Genomic DNA, 17,452 nt, shown 5'->3' with positions numbered 1-17,452 from the left:
CGCCCTTTAAGGTTCTCATGCTGCTCTCTAGATGATCGATTAATTGACAACTAATGGATTAGCAAATTGACAACTATTTTGATAACTGATTAATCGTTTAGGATCTTCCTCACCTTAAACTTGTCTAGTCTTGAAAATATTAAATATATAAAACTTCTCAGTTGTAAATATCGCATTTCTCCTTTTTTTTGTCAAGTCAAACTATGACATAAACAAAAATCTGCTTTTTGGAAAACAATTCACATTTTTAACAATTTTCGGACATCTGTCTAAACTAGCTTCTTAATAAGGCTGCAACAACTAATTGATTAAATCGATTAATGAATTACTAGTTGCCAACAAATTTGATATCTTTATCTTTGATGTCATCCATTTTGTCTTCATTGCTACTTACAAGATGCCGAAAATGAGTTAAAGGTAAATTTTTAAGGTAATTGAAAGGAGTGAATCCGAACAATTAATCGTTTAATTCATCGCCCGAATAATTGATTATGAAAATAATCGTTTGTTGCAGCCCTACTGCTCTCACTTATGTATGCCTTTCAAAAAATTGCTCACACACATTTTGGTACCCAATCCACACAAGAGGTGCACCACATTATTAGGCGCGCCTTCCATTTTGGAGATGATTTTTTTGTTTGTTTTCTTTTTCACTTTTAGGTGCGCCTTATGGTTGTGAAAATACCGTAGTCAGTCTTGTCCTACAACTTAAAATGAGGTGTAATTTGTATACGTAAATATAGAAATATCATTCCTACTGACCAACATGACAGTAAACATTACCTATAGCTAGCCACGGAAGGGCACTCGGCTTGTAACTCATTCTTTACCTCTGGAAAATTTACAGTTAACATTTCCTTAAAGACAACTGAGACTGAACAGAATTGCACAGAAAAGAAAATCATACTCTGCCGGTTAAAATGTGCAAGTCATGAAATTGAATTACTTAAGGAATTAGCAGACTTGCCTCTACACTGTAGCTCAGTATCCATTGTCATGTTAACTTGCTGTACACGTATTCAGTTTCTGTTCAATAAATTTCCCCCAAAAATGTGGCTTATAGTTCAGTGTGACTTGTCAGTATTGCATTGATTAGATATTTAAAATGAGGGGGAAAAAAGGTTCAATTTTAACCTTCAAACCGCATTTTTTCTGCTGTGCAAAAAAATAACTGATTTTTACTCACACCAGAACAAAGTGCAATTTTTTGGTCGGGGATATATAGACTTTGATTGGTCATTTTTAATGTTAATGTGTTTTTTATGAGAAATTTGTACTTTTTTACATCCATTTTGAAGTGGTGTTTGGTCACAGAGCCAAAAAATGGCAAAGAGGACATGCCAAACCTCATTTGATTTCGATGGGTAAAGTTTCATCCAATCAGAAAGTGACAATAGCAACTAAATTCAGTGTATTTTTTTGGTTTAGAGATGCGAACGCGTCATGTCCGTAAGTAGCATGCTCAGGTCTGAAGGGTTTACTTATCACACTTGAGGAATTTCCTAACCTAGACCACAACCAAAAAGTTTATTTTGTTTTGATCAATGTGTTTCTTCCTTTGGCAGCCGTGCGTACTTGTGGAGCAGATCAGTTCAAATGTGATGATGGGAACTGCATCCTTGGCAATAGACAATGTAACGGCATCAGAGAGTGCACTGATGGCTCAGATGAATTTAACTGCAAAAACTGTAAGTTTGTATTTCCTAATAACTATTTTTGTTATATACTAGTATAACAACACACACACGTTTTTTTATTTTATAATCACATCGTGTGAAATTCGCACGTTTAGACTTCAACAGTATCGTTTAAACTAAATGGTAGATTTTTAAAAAATTTTTTTTTTTTTTTTAAAGAGTGATTTTGATCATATTATAAATTAATCGACATGCTTTCCAGATTTGTTTTTAAGCAAACAAGTAGAAAACTGCAACCTACATTCATTTCTTAGATGTTGCTCCAACAATGTTGCGCCATCTGTTTAGATTGCTGTCTTACTTGAAATTTGCTGTATCCTTAACTGGGTAAGCAATATGCAATATATTAGGTCAATTTTAAATGAAGTAGGAAAGGTAGTGTCTAGTGTGGATATTTTTTTCCTATTCTGTCATGGAAAATATTTCACGCTCTCGTGTACTTGATAAATCAAAGTAAAGTATTAAAATTTAGTTTTGATCATTTTCTTGTACTGTTTAGATCATGTAAACCGTCTGATAAATGAACACCTAGTGAGCATTTTAGACTTCTGACTTATGTCCACTGTTTTTCTGGTCTTTTCTATGGTTTCTGAGGACCATTTATGACTTTTAGCTGGATGAAGTACTCCTAATTTGAGGTCAGCCTTCATAGCGAGGAAATTTCCTGTCTGAGTCTTTTAAAGGTGTAATAAATGATTTCAATTTTTGTTAAGGAGTAGGGAAGTATTAGTAGGGGTAAATGGTGAGAAGGATGGTTTTGTTTGAGTCTTTCTTGTGAATGGATGTTTGTTTCAAACATTGTACACTAGTCTTAACCAGACTGTCACAGCTCTGTAACATTAATTCATTCAAAGGCTGATTGACTCCTTATTGATTGAAAATTGCCAAAACCTTTCTCAGTGACTCAGTGTAATGGACCTGAGAGGTTCAAATGCCGCAGCGGGGAGTGCATCGAAATGAGCAAAGTGTGCAACAAGAACAGAGACTGTCCCGACTGGAGCGATGAGCCGATCAAAGAATGCAGTGAGTTTTACATCACAAACTGTCACAAATGAAAACTTTGTGTCCCCTTTATCACAAAGTGTGGAAGCACTTCACCATCTACAGAGCATCATTTGCCAAGTTAAATAACTGATTGTGAAAATGGTTATAATATAGCAGCCAATTAGTCTGATACTTTATTTTATGTATGTGAAATACCTGCGCCAATGGAGATGATGTTGTCTGTGAATGTTTTTTAAAAACCCTGTGACAAAATTGTAGACCAAATGGCGCAGTCTTTTAACATAAGGCTCACTTATTTAGGAAATCGACGTATCCTCTAGACAGCTCAACATTATTTGGTTGTTTCTATACTGATTAAGGGAGTTGTTTAGTTTCCCATTATCATAATTATATCATAATTAGGCAAACATAATAAAGCTTGGTCAAAGAGACCACATAAAAATGAATTCTTCATTCTTAGTTTATTTGAATCCGACAGAAGAACAGTTCCCTCGACTGGTAGGTTTCATTTGCCGTTTTTCCCTCTTCTGCAGATGTCAATGAGTGCCTGATGAACAATGGGGGCTGCTCGCACATCTGTAAAGACATGACAATTGGCTTTGAGTGTGACTGCACTCCTGGGCTGCAGCTCATTGACCACAAGACTTGTGGGGGTATGACATTTCGTTCAGAAATCAAATGTCTATATAGAGTATACGGTATTGGCACCCCTGCAATTTTGTCAGAAAATGCTTCATTTCTCCCAGAAAATGATTGCAATTACAAATGCTTTGGTAGTAATATCTTCCTTGATTTTGCTTGCAATGAAAAAACACAAAAGAGAATTGGGGGGGGGGAGAAAGACTTATCATTTTACACATAACTCCAAAAATGGGCCGGACAAAAGTATTGGCACCCTTTCAAAAAGCATGTGATGCTTCTCTAATTTGTGTAATTAGCAGCACCTGTTACTTACCTGTGGCACATAAAAGGTGGTGGCAATAACTAAATCACACTTGCAGCCAGTTAAAATGGATTAAAGTGGACTAAACCTCTGGCCTGTGTCCTTGTGTGTACCACATTGATCATGTATAAAAAGACTAAAGAACTGAGGACTTGAGAAGCAAAATTGTGAGGATGCATGGGCAATCTCAAGGCTACAAGTTCATCTCAAAAGACCTAAATGTTCCTGTGTCTACAGTGGTCAGTGTCATCAATAAGTGTAAAGCCCATGGCAATGGCTAACTTCCCGAGATGTGGATGGAAAAGGAAAAATTGACAAGAGTTCAACAAAAGATTGTGCGGATGGTGGATAATCTCGACTAACATCGAAACAAGTTCAATCTGTCCTGTAGTCCGAGGGCAGTGTTGTTAATCTTACTGAAAAAAAGTAATTAATTATAGTTACAAATTACTTCTCCCAAAAAGTAATCGCGTTAGTAACTCAATTACCTGAATGTAAGAGTAATTAGTTACTTGGAAAAGTAATTAGTGATAATTTTTTTTTTTTTTTTTTTTTTTTTTTTTTCCCCCCCTCAAAAAAAAACAAAACAAAAAAAACATTGGCCCACTGTGAAGTTTTTTTGTGAAGGTTTTTGGTACAATTGGCCCGAGCCCAATTCTTTACCCTAATTTACCCTTTACCCTGAATCAACTGTTAAAAGTTGTTAAAATTGCTCCCATTATTGCATTAGTTCCCTTCTCTCTACTTTCGACATATGAAAGTTTTAAAACTGTTTCATCATTTAAAGATAGATTAAAGTCAAGATTTTGCCGATTTAGAAGTATTTTAGATAAAGTTACTTAGGTTCGCTAGGAAGGTTCTCTGCAACAGAGCCGTCCTAAAAAGTCTACTGCTTTAAGATGGCGGCTGTCTACTAACGCATTTAGTGCCATGTCTGTCATTTTGCATCTAGTTATATCTATATACAGTACATGTGATATCTACCATGTCTACCATATCTACCATAACATGCGGGCGTAGTTTGTAGGCTATCGGCTACAACATGTACAGTATTATTGGAGCTACCTAGCATCGCGTTTGCTCCTCATCACAATTTTCTTGCCTCCTCCCCACTCCTGCTCTGCTCTGTCGTCTCGGTGAGTCTGTCTCCTCAGACTTTTTGACCAATATAGTAACGCATGCCTTTCCGTCCTCAGTAACGGTAATGGCGTTGCCAAGATGAGAAAAGTAATTAATTAGATTACCAACTACTGAAAAAAAATAACGCCGTTAGTAACGCCGTTATATTGTAACGCCGTTATTAACACCTGTCCGAGGGTACAACAGTGTCAACCCGTACTATCCGTCGGCGTCTGAATAAAAAGGGATTCTGGTAGGATACCCACTTCAGACCCAGAGACATAAAAAAGCAAGGCTGGAGTTTGCCAAAACTTAACTGAGAAAGCCAAAAACATTTTGGAAGAATGTTCTCTGGTCAGATGAAACAAAAGTAGAGCTTTTTGGGAAAAGGCATCAACAGAAAAACGAGGCCTTCAAAGAAAAGAACACTGTCCCCACAGTCAAAAATGGCGGTGGTTCCCTGATGTTTTGGGGTTGCTTTTCTGCCTCTGGCACTGGACTGCTTGCCCATGTGCGTGGCATTATGAAGATGACCAACAAATTTTGCAGCATAATGTAGGGCTCTGAGAAAGCTGGGTCTCCCTCAGAGGTCATGGGTCTTCCAGCAGGACAATGACCCAAAACACACTTCAAAAAGCACTAGAAAATGGTTTGAGAGAAAGCACCGGAGACCTTTAAAGTCGCCAGGAATGAGTCCAGAACTGAATCCCATAGGACACCTGTGGAGAGATCTGAAAATGGCAGTTTGGAGAAGGCACCCTTCAAATCTGACACTGGAGCAGTTAGCCAAAGAATAATGGTTTAAAATTCCAGCAGGGCATTGTAAGAAACTGATTGATACCGGAAGCGGTTGTTCGCAGTTATTTTGTCTAAAGGTTGAGCTAACAAGTATTAGGCTGTTAAGTTAAAATAATCTTTTGTGTTTTTTCATTGCAAGCAAAATAAATGAACATATTACTACCGAAGGATTTGTAATTGCAATCATTTTCTGGGAGAAATTGAGCATTATCTGACAGAATTGCAGGGGTGGGTACCAATACTATATATATATATATATATATATATATATATAATTTTGATTCTTTTTTTTTTGTTTTTTGTAACATTATTATATTTCTTGAATTACAGTATTTCAATTCTGCAAGCAAATCAAATAATGTAGTTTTACTGAACATGTAGTAGTCATAGATTGTTTAGGGAAAAATAAGTAAGCTTTAGATCTTAGTAGTTTGATTACAGTAACTATATCATAGTGTATGAGCACCAGCAGCTGTGGGTGCCATCAAATATGTTCTGTATTGTAGAACCTTTAAATATTCTCTTCAGTTATGACATAAGTCAATTGTGAATGATGAACTTATTTCTGCAGACATCAACGAATGTATGAACCCTGGCATCTGCAGTCAAATCTGCATAAACCTGAAGGGAGGATACAAATGTGAATGCCACAATGGCTACCAGATGGATCCCACTACAGGAGTTTGCAAGGCCGTAGGTGAGTGATCTGAGGCAACATTGATGGGGACATTATAACAGCATACCCGGCAAGTACACTTTTTGCTGGGGATGGAACATTAATAAATCCAAACAAATTGGGTGAATGGGGGGGTGGGTTAGGGCTGCATTTGTCATTAATATGAACCCAAATAATTGATAGGCTAAACAATAAATGCAAAATACCACCTTCATTATGAATTGGTTCACGCGGTACACTGTTCAATTCAAATCTTTGTTTTCAAAATCTACTAATGAAACTGTTTGAAAACTTCCAAAATGTCTGGATTTTTTTTTTTGCAAATTGAAATTGCAATATTTAAACATCACTTAAATAAACATACACAATACATTCAAACTTAATAACTATCCACGAATGCAAAAAAAAAATATTGTCATAAGACTACTCATTTTCTAAATAAATAATATAACTGAAAAAACTTCTTAGTCAGGGATTAACAAAAATGAATAAAAATGGAGCCTTCCTTCAGGTAAAACACGACTGCATTTGCCCATTAAACAGCCAAACAACAAAATTAAAACTCCTTTGGGCTGCTTTAAGACCACATAAAATTAAAACTGGGGAGAAGGGGGTGTACCTCGGTTCACTACATTTGTTTAATTGACGTTAATAGTAGAAAACGCATACAGGAGGACGCCTCCTACTCGAGTTTTGCAGGTTAGCAAATTCAAACCGTTTGTTATACTAACTCATGCAAGTCAGACTAATCTAAATTACCTGCATAACTGATTTTACAATGCAAATAAGTTTGCTTAAAAGTTGGTGGGGACAATTTGGGGGTCCTGAAAAGTTGTTAGTGTTATGTCCCTACTGACCTTATGCAAACCTACGCCCTTGATTTGAGGTATAGTATTTTGTGGACGATAAGCCATGCCCACCAAATTTTAAAGGAAAGTGTTATTTGTAAATACTTTATGTAGGCCACACAGGACAAGTGACCTCTTCCTTTATATGCAACTGTCCTTAGTTTATCACAAAATGATATTAAATTTTTTTTTTTTAATATGAATCCAGTTTGTGGTTAAATAAATGCTGTGTCGCTACATCTATTTTAACTTGACTGTCTTCATGTTCTAGTTAAATACAAAAAATAATTCTATCAAACTATATTTTATAGGTTACAAATAACGTTTGAAGCAAAATTTGAACCTTGAATGCATTTTGACAGTTGATGCCAAAGTAAAAATGAAAGTCCGTGTTTGAAAACAAGTCCTCTATTCTCAGGGAAGGAGCCCAGTCTGATATTCACAAACCGCCGCGATGTTCGTCGTCTGGGTCTCGAGAGGAAAGAGTACACTCAGATTGTGGAGCAGCAGAGAAACACTGTAGCTCTTGATGCAGATATTGACCAGCAAATGATGTTTTGGGCCGACCTGGGACAAAAGGCCATATTTAGGTAATTTACACATTCATAATGATCGAAGGACATAAACTTGGACTATGTTTTTGTCAGTGTAACCTTGTGCAGCATAACATGTTTTTTGTTGGTTTTTTTTTGAGGGGTGTGGAAACTTTAGTAAATTTGTCCTTTATATAAAATGTAAAACTGGTATTAAGGTAACATGAATGTTGTGTTACTTTGAGCTCCTTTTAGATATGTAGGATATGGATTTACGCTGATTTCAGTGTGTTGAAAGAGAAGTGAAACTGCAGGCTTCTGATTTGCGTAAATGTTGTCTTGTGGCACAATGAGTCATGTCTGCAAATGCATTGCCCAGACTTTTTGCACCAAAACCTGACAACCTTGTACTCATTTTGTTTTTAATGGTACTTTGAGGAGTGCTTTATAGACAGAAGTATTCATATACTGTATAGGTAAACATGTAATCAAACCTTTTTAAGACAATTGGTTTTGTTTTTGGAAATTTTTATTTTGTTCAAGATTGCATGAGAGAAGGCCAAGTTAGTCAAGCCTTTTAGGCTTAAGACGAGATCTCTTACCTGTCATTGTTTTCCTTGTAATGGTACAGGAATCCAACTATTTGCTTGTCTTAAATGCATTACAACAAGTCTCTAGTAATGGTCTTGTTCATAAGGTGTTCCATGTGAAATTATTGTAATTTGGATCTTTCATTACAGCACTATGCTGGACAAGCGAGGAGATGTGAGCACCCACAACAAAGTGATAGAAAATGTCCACTCTCCTGTTGGAATTGCAGTGGACTGGATATACAAACACCTATACTGGTCTGATCTAGGAACCAAAACAATTTCTGTTGCTAACTTTAATGGAACCAAGCAGAAAATTTTGTTTAATAGAGGGCTGAAAGAACCTGCTTCCATAGCTGTGGATCCTCTGTCAGGGTAGGTGTTTGTCAGGACTTTCAAGATGATGTTAGTCTATGATCATAACTTAAAATAAAGTGTTTTATGTGTATTTGTATATTTTTGTAATTTTAGGTTTCTTTACTGGTCTGACTGGGGTGTGCCAGCCAAGATTGAAAAGTCTGGCATGAATGGAGTTGATAGGCAGATTCTGGTGACGACCGACATCCAATGGCCAAATGGAATAACACTTGGTAAGGACAAGGATGTGCAAATGATCCGATCAGTTTTGATTTCATGCTGTAATCAACGACTGAAGATCATTTTAATGGTCTTGAACAGAAAACTGAGTGTGTGTGTTCTTGTAGATTTTATAGACATTGGGTCATATATTGAGACACTGAATCATATTCAGCAGCTGCAATATTGCCTGGTTGTTTGTCCCATTTGTAAATTGTTGCTTCAGTGCTTATTCTCAAACAGCTATTTAAAACGCCTGACTTCGCTTTCATTGATTTTGATTTCTTCCAAGAGTTGTTTCAATCATTTGCAGAAAGCAAACTGAAATTACATTGTCGCTCTGTATTCTGCATTTGTTTTTGTTTTTTTAACCTTATTAGCATGACATTTTAAAATGTCACTTTTATGTCCTTTTTATTTAGATCTAATCAAAGGTAGGTTGTACTGGGTTGATTCGAAGCTACACATGCTCTGCAGTGTGGACCTGAATGGAGACAACAGGAAGAAAGTGCTTCAGTCTTCTGACTACCTTGCTCACCCCTTTGCTCTTACCGTTTTTGAGGTACCTAGAGAATGCTTTGTTAAATTTATCTAGTCACTGTCATAAATATTGACTTTTTTTGCACAATTGGTATACCAAAAGTATCTGTAAATTATGATTTTTTTTTTTTTTTTTTTTTCTCAAATTATCTTTTAAAATGTTTTTTTTTTTTTTTTTTCCATGGTACGACCAGAATTGTCCACTCCAACTGTTTAGCCATAGACTTCATAATGTATGAAGGGCACTGAGCCAATTCATAGGGGGCAAAGAGCTTTTTCCGTTGAAAATTCGTGTGAATAAATGCTTAAATATAGATATGGACACAACCAAGAATCAAGACAGTTTTAAAAGCAAAAAAAAAAAAATGTGCAGTTAGCATTTATTTTATGTAAATGTTGTGAACTATGATGCTAGTTAGTAAACAAATTAGCGGCCGCCATATCAGAACTTTTTCCGCTTAAAATTCTTGTGAATAAAGGTTTAAATCCCTGAATTCTTTATATAGACGTAAAAGTCTTGATTCTTGGTTAAAAGCAAAAAAAAAACACGTGCAGTTAGCATTTGTTACATAAATGTTGTGAAGTATGATGCCAGTCAGTAAGCAAATTAGCGGCCGCCATATGTAAACAAAGAGCTTTTTCTGTTAAATCCTTCTGAATAAATGCTTAAATCCCTGAATTTATAGATATGGACGTAAAACGGTCTTGATTCTTGGTTAAAAGCAAAAAAAAAAAAAAAAGTGCAGTTAGCATTTTTTATGTAAATATGTCGAATTGGCTGCTAGTGTTTGTCACTGTGGAGGCCCCCTTAGTACAACAAAGAGCTTTTTGCGTTGAAAATTCTTGTGAATAAATGCTTAAATACCCGAATTCTTTATAGGTATGGATGTAAAACGGTCTCGATCCTAAGTTAAAAGCAAAAAAAAGACAAAAACGGGCAGTTAGCATTTATTTAACGTAAGAATTGCAAGGTATAATGTAGCAGCTAATTTCTCCCACTGATTTTTTTTTTTTTTTTTTTTTTTTTTTTCTCCCCACATTTAAAAATGCATGCAGGGTACGAAAACTATAGAAATTACCTTGAATCCTCGAACAATCGTTCCTGTTTGTATGCAGTACAGCTTTCGTACTTTTTCAACTTAAATCCGGCATTGGATCGCTGCATGAGACCAACTGCTAATAAATGAAGCTGAGTGTGGGACGGCCCCCCCTTCGCAAGGGCGTGACGCAGTGAATGGGGAATGTCACGTCAAAATATTAAGTCTATGGTTTAGCAATTTTTCATCAAGAATCAGTCCAATATTAGCCGTTTAATGTTTTAATGCTACAAACGGAGCTCTGGCAGAGAGTGTGTGATTCAAACATTGCACTGCCTGCTCATACTTTATACTGCCCCCTCCTTTACTTGCTTAATACTAAACATCCTTTCAGGAAAAAACAAAACATCCTTATCTCCCTGGCAACCCTTGACCCACACTAATACTCCCTTGTTCCCCGTTCCTGAACGACAATAAACCCAACTTTTATTTATTACATGGTTAAAGGAATCTACATGAGAAAGGAAAGTTTCTGGCAATAAAACATGACCCTAAACTAGGATTACTTCATGCTGCTCTTTTTGTTGTAAATCTTAAATAGACAAACCAGATCAGGGGAAAACCCTGGACCTTGCGTCACAAGTATAACACATAATAAGTGTTCTTTCTTCGATCACGCGCTTTACACAATTTAAACAGTACAGGAAAACATGACCAAAAGTAAATGTGAATCAAAGTAAAATAAAACATAGTATTGATCATAAAGTAAAACACTGGATGCTCACCAATAACAGACTGAGTGAAATATTAATTCTCCATGACGCCACCCACCACCATATTGTGTTCTTGTGCTTGTTTTTATGATTTAGAATTCACATCTCAATTTTTTTTTTACTAACGTAGATATCATTGGGCTTTTTCTGATCCGTTGTTTTCAGATGAAATGAGTATATATTTATAGTAGTCACCCCCTCCTGCAAGGAAAAAAAAACCCCGTAACGATGCATGTTTCGATCCTCTTTCTAGGATCGTGTCTTCTGGACAGACGGTGAGAAGAAAGCTATCTATGGTGCTAACAAATTCACCGGATTGGACATTGTGACACTAGCCAGCAACCTGAATGATCCGCAAGACATCATAGTTTATCATGAGCTCATTCAGCTATCGGGTAAGACAATCACACTACTGCAAAAAGCTGTACACAAGTAATGTGGATCGATATTATAAAGTCATTGCGTAAATCCTATAACATAAAAATTAGCACAGATTTTAAATGGTAATATAATAAATGTAATAATCAAACGATGCGTACTTTATGTTGTTGTTTACCCATTTTGGTTTGAAGAATGTATATGTCCTGCATACAGACCCAATACATGCATCCAAAACTGATCATATAGTGAAGTGTTTTTTCTTTTTTGAAAGAAAATACTTATTAGTCTTTGTAATATTTTAGTCATTTCAAAATGTATCTCTTCGTCTAGTTTTGACGTTTAGTCCAAATGTTTTCATCTGTTAAATTCAAAAGTTTCAGTACAAAAATAAAGGTTTCCAACAATTTCAATTCAATTCAATTCAATTCAATTCCTTTATTGTCATTGCAAGCACAGCAAACAACGAAATTGGAAAGCTACTCCGTGGGACCATAAAACACAAGACTATAAAATAACACACAACTAAAATATATCACTGAATAAAAGACAAGAATAAATTATTGTGCAAAAGTCGCTACATAGCAGCATCATGAGGAAATTAGTGCTGTTCAGTATTAAGAACGCGGATGGCCCTAGGAAAAAAACTCTCTGAGTCTAGTTGTACGTGACCTCATCGCCCTATATCTCCTGCTAGAGGGCAACAGTTCAAACAGGTGATGGGCAGGATGGGAAGAGTCTTTAATAATGTTCCTAGCTCTTTTAAGGTGTCGCGCAGCAGCAATGTCCTCCAGAGGTGGCAGAGAGGAGCCAATAATTTTCTCCGCTGCTTTCACCACCCTCTGCAGTGATTTTTTGTCCGCTACCGAGCAGGTTCCATACCATGTTGGAATGCAGTAGGTGAGGATGGACTCAATAGCTGCTCGGTAGAAGGCAGTCATTAGTTCCTTGCCCGTGTTGTTCCTTCTGAGGCCCCTCAGAAAGTGGAGTCTCTGGCGAGCTTTCCTCACTATGGCCGAGGAGTTAGCTGACCAGCAGAGGTCATCAGATAGGTGTACGCCGAGGAACTTAAAGGTCTTTACACGCTCCACACGTACTCCGTTTACCCAGAGAGGTGCCGGTTCCAAGGCAGGCACCTTCCTGTAGTCCACTATTAATTCCTTGGTCTTGGTGGAATTCAGAACCAAGTTGTTCTCCGAGCACCATGCTGACAGTCGCTGTACCTCATCTCTGTAGGCGGTTTCGTCTCCTCTGGAGATGAGACCAACAACAGTTGTGTCGTCAGCAAATTTTATGATGGTGTTTGATGAGTGGACAGGTGTACAGTCGTGGGTATACAAGGAATAGAGAAGCGGGCTCAGCACGCAGCCTTGAGGGGCTCCAGTGCTAAGTTTGATGGTATGGGATGTGTAGTGGCCGAGTTTAACATACTGTGAGCGGTTAATCAGAAAATCCTTGACCCAGGAACAAATAGAGGGGAGGAGGCCCAAGTTAAGTAGTTTGGTCACCAGGATGTCGGGGATGATGGCGGAAAACAGACAAGACTGAAAAAGCAGTTTCTGCTCTTGCACTCCTCTTTAAAAGAAACTGCTGTATTTTAAGCCAAAAGAACTGTTGTTTGATAGAACAATATGTCTATATACTGCCATAGCAGATTCATGGTGCATTAAGCCCCCAAACTATTTTTAATTTGTCCTTTTTACCCTGGAAACCACCGTTTACAGATGTCGCGCAACCGCTTTTGTTTCAACCCAGCCATAAAAAGAAAAAGTAATTATATTATTCAAAATGTCTGTCATTTTTAGCCTAGAATCATTAATTGATGTCTAATATTTCGTTTTAAAAAAAATGGCTTTAAAAATTATTTACTGGCATATTTTAAACTTTTAAACAAATGGCGTCACAATGAAAAGTCATGGATATCTACCTCATAACTATTGCTTAATTGTATTATTTTTTTTTGTTTTGTTTTTTTGTTAGTCACATTTTCTCCGATATGTTAAATTATATGAAAAAGAAAATCTTGACCACTCATTGATGTCTGCGATTTCTGCATCACGGCCCTTGTTATATTGCCATGTTTCACCCATAAAATCCCCCCCCCCCCGCCCAAAAAAAAAAAAAAATCCAGCTGTGGCCATTCACAGCTGTGTCTTGACACTCAGTGATACATGCAACATGGAGTTTTGGATCGAAACAAGGTAAGTACGCAAAATGTGTCTTTAAAATCATGGCGTCTAATTCTGCTCTCGCGTGCTCTCACCTCCATATAGGGCTTTGCTGTTTAACAAATTTATTTTTTTATTTTTTTAAATGCCCCTTTTCAAAATTTTTCTTCCCCCAGAAAATGGAGATTTTTTAGCTTTCCAATGAAGTATCTATCACACATGCATATCGGACAATTTTAAAATTTGGCCAAATTGGGGGTCTGAGCGGAACTTCAAGTCACCTGAGTGTTTTCCACCATATACGGTCGTGTGTACTAGGACAACACCAACTTTCTGGTGATAATGCACTCAGCAGAAAAACAGTATTTTCAATTATATCTACCTACTGTTTAAAAAAATAAATAAATAAAAATTTGAGGACGCTCGCTATTAGCACTAGCCTAATGCTAAAGCGAATGTTATGCTAACATTGCAAGTTACATTAAGTGTGTGATGATCACTCAGCAAACCTTTAAAGGCTAAAGCAACATTGCATGTTCTCTTGCAAAACAAGCGAGACTAGAGGGCACTGGTGAGTAGGGAGGGGGTAAGCAGCACGTCACATGAGTGACACACACTAGTACGATGCAGGCTAATGATGCATAAAAAATGTCACACGTGACGAAAATGCACCAGTTTCCGTCACATTCTCGTCTTATCATACAAAACTGCCCTTAGTCTCATTATATTTGTCTCCAGAGACATGTTTTTAGCTTATTTTCTCATCGTCATGAAAAATTTGTCCGTCGATGAAATATCTTCGTTAGTCTTCGTTGACGAAAACAACACTGATAGTGAAACAATAAATTGGGAATGTTAGTAGGGAGTAAGATTGATGTGAAACTTTTCAATCACTCCCCTGTGGCTTGTTTGCAGTAAAACATGACATATCTTAACAGTTTATTGCAAAAGAAAAATCTACCTGGAAGCTATTAGTTTCCAAATTCTACACAATATAACACATGAGTACAATGTGGGAAGTTTGTTTTTTGGGGGTGTTTTAAATCAAATCTGTAAACACTATTTATAGCCTTTGCCAGAAAGCTGAAATTTGAGCTCAAATTAGTTTCCTTGAGAGGTTCTTTCAGCTTAATTGGCATGGGTATAGTGAGAAATGAAGTGCACACTTACCCTGGTGCGATAAATTAGTCCATAGGCACAAGGAGAGTGTTGAGTCGCTCCCATTTTACACACAAAATCTGAAATTGTTAACTTGTTTCATGCCTCGTTTTCCTTGTAATGAGACTTCGCAAACTGATAGAAAATCAAGGAATCGCTACTTTTTCCCCTCCCTAGTGCTAAATGTGGAAAGGAACTAACAAAAAAACCTTTGTTTTCAGGAACTAACTGGTGTGCAGAGAAAGGTGCAAATGGAGGCTGTAGCTACATGTGTCTTCCTGCTCCACAAATCAACAAACACTCCCCCAAATTCACATGTTTATGTCCAGGTGGACAGGAATTGGCTGCTGATGGTCTACGCTGCAGGCCTGGTGAGTGCAAACTGTGATTGCCAGTCTTTGAAGAAAATTTTTATGAAGCCACTTGATGATCCATCGCCCAGAAAAGATTATTGATGTGAAACCAGAAAGCAAGCTAGGACCAACGTCAAGAAGCAATTCAACCAGGTGTTTTCCTTTCAGGCTTGCTAGGTTAAATAGGTTAACTTGGTGGATCTGTTGCTTACTGACTAGTGGTAGGGAGCCCATGAACAGGTAGTACTTGTACCTTAAATCGAGTACCACTGCCCTATGGTACATATGGGCTAAATGATGGGTAATAATAAATCACATTACTGCTTTTGCACAATACACATCATGTGTTTGTTTAATGGTAGTTAAAAAATGCAATCCTACTATAAGATGTTAGTTGTACTAAATTAAAAAACGTGACTGCATTTTCCATTTATTACAGCCAGAATTATTTTGGCCTGATTCCGTTACATGAAACAAAAGGAATCTATTTTCAACTGCACTGTCTTGTATTCACCGGTTCTTTCCACACTCATACAGAATTTTAACTAAAAAGTTACTGAATCAATTTTTCAAGTTTTATATGTTACATTAGATTTTGGTACTGTGTTTTGGCAGCCCTTTTTTGTTTTTGGGACAAAAATACTTCTTAGTCTTAGTCATAATTTAGTCATTTCAAAATGTTTTCATCTTCGTCTAGTTTTAGTCGACAGTTACTCAAAAATTTTCTCTGTGAAATTCAAGTTTTTGGCCAAAAATAATTTTCGAATGAACATACAGACGAGCGCATTTTGTAGTCTACAAGGACAATGCCAACTTGGTGGTGATAATACACAGCAGGAAAAGCAGTACATAAATTTCAATTAAAACTACCTGGAAGCCACAAACTGTTTTTAAAAAGTTGCCCGAGTGTTTAACTCTGGGGAGTCTGGGATTTGCTATTTTTTTAGGGCTGTCAAAATTATCGCGTTAACGGGCAGTAATTAATTTTTCAAATTAATCACGTTAATATATTTGACGCAATTAACGCACATGCCCCGCTCAAACAGATTAAAATGACAGCAGTGTAATGTCCGCTTGTTACTTGTTTTTTGGTGGTTGGCGCCCCCTGCTGGCGCTTATGTCCAAATGATTTTATGGCCTTTAGCACAATGAGTGAGCATGGTGTAATTATTGACATCAACAATGGCGAGCTACTAGTTTATTTTTTGATTGAAAAATTTACAAATTTTAATAAAACGAAAACATTAAGAGGGGTTTTAATATAAAAATCTATAACTTCTACTAACATTTAGCTTTTAAGAACTACGTCTTTCCATCCATGGATCGCTTTCAGAGACCTTTTGAATCTTCTCTGTGTGTCTGCAAAATCGCATGTTTTTTTTTTAATATTAAACTTTTCCAGCGTTATTTCGTCGTGCAAATGCTTCTATAATGATCACAAAAATATGTAGACTATTTAAACATTAAGAAACATGCGTTTTTTCTGCCATCTCGAAGAAATGAAAATAAATTGCTGCTGCTGCGTTTTTTTTTTTTTTTCCGCGTCACTCCAAGCCGGGTCGGGCTTCAATACCAGCGGGCCGTGTCTGGTCGGGCTGGATTTTTTTAGGCCCCATCTAACCTCTACTATCCCTCTGCTCTCTCAATTGCAAAAAAAATGATATTTCCTCATGTTGAAACAGATTGTTATGGCTGCTAAAATACTGCTGCACTTCATTTTAATATTTTTTATTGTTATGTGGTAGTTACTGATTGCATTTCTAAGTTGATTGCACATATATAGTGGGCTAGGCCAACATTTTACCTTTGTTCTACATTGCAATTTAGTTGGATGTTTTGTTTGCAACTGAACTGATCCCTGGATTGATATTGCGATAAAGATGCTGCTGCACTACAATATTTTCTTTGTCGCTTTCTTTAATATTTACTTGAATATTTTTATCGATGGGTTGTTGTGACTAAAATACAGTGACTGTTATTACTGATTTTGCACAGGAGTTCAAATGTTGCACTGTGTGAAAGGCTGCTACTGTGTGTAAAAAAAAAAAAATTTTTTTAAAATTACCAATTAAATGCTCTGATCTGTTTTTTTTTTTAATTATCTAAAAGTATTTTCATTTGACTTCAACCAGGAGTGACACAAGAGCCAATAAAAAGTTGTTTAATGTCTGACCGCTTGTTGCCTCATGATTCACGAAAAATATGCTTTGCTTTAGAATTTTAATGCATCCCAGGCTTTAAGGCATCGCGATGCATTGCC

The 17,452-nt window shown here is 36.7% G+C and overlaps 1 protein-coding gene across 2 annotated transcripts in view; it reads left to right on the top strand.

The window, feature by feature from the left end:
• The window catches only part of vldlr (very low density lipoprotein receptor), a 42,004-nt gene that overhangs the window by 11,870 nt on the left and 12,682 nt on the right, over positions 1-17,452 (top strand). For both annotated transcript variants that reach the window (XM_057818807.1, XM_057818808.1), the window contains exons 7-16: positions 1,566-1,688; positions 2,598-2,720; positions 3,236-3,355; positions 6,134-6,259; positions 7,505-7,676; positions 8,360-8,584; positions 8,681-8,799; positions 9,208-9,347; positions 11,389-11,530; positions 15,061-15,210. In XM_057818807.1, coding sequence (XP_057674790.1) covers positions 1,566-1,688; positions 2,598-2,720; positions 3,236-3,355; positions 6,134-6,259; positions 7,505-7,676; positions 8,360-8,584; positions 8,681-8,799; positions 9,208-9,347; positions 11,389-11,530; positions 15,061-15,210 — 1,440 coding nt within the window. The remainder of the gene's footprint in view (positions 1-1,565; positions 1,689-2,597; positions 2,721-3,235; positions 3,356-6,133; positions 6,260-7,504; positions 7,677-8,359; positions 8,585-8,680; positions 8,800-9,207; positions 9,348-11,388; positions 11,531-15,060; positions 15,211-17,452) is intronic.

This window comes from Corythoichthys intestinalis, chromosome 17 (assembly GCF_030265065.1).
Source record: "Corythoichthys intestinalis isolate RoL2023-P3 chromosome 17, ASM3026506v1, whole genome shotgun sequence".
Classification (NCBI taxonomy): domain Eukaryota; kingdom Metazoa; phylum Chordata; class Actinopteri; order Syngnathiformes; family Syngnathidae; genus Corythoichthys; species Corythoichthys intestinalis.
This window is presented reverse-complemented; position numbering and strand designations above follow the sequence as displayed.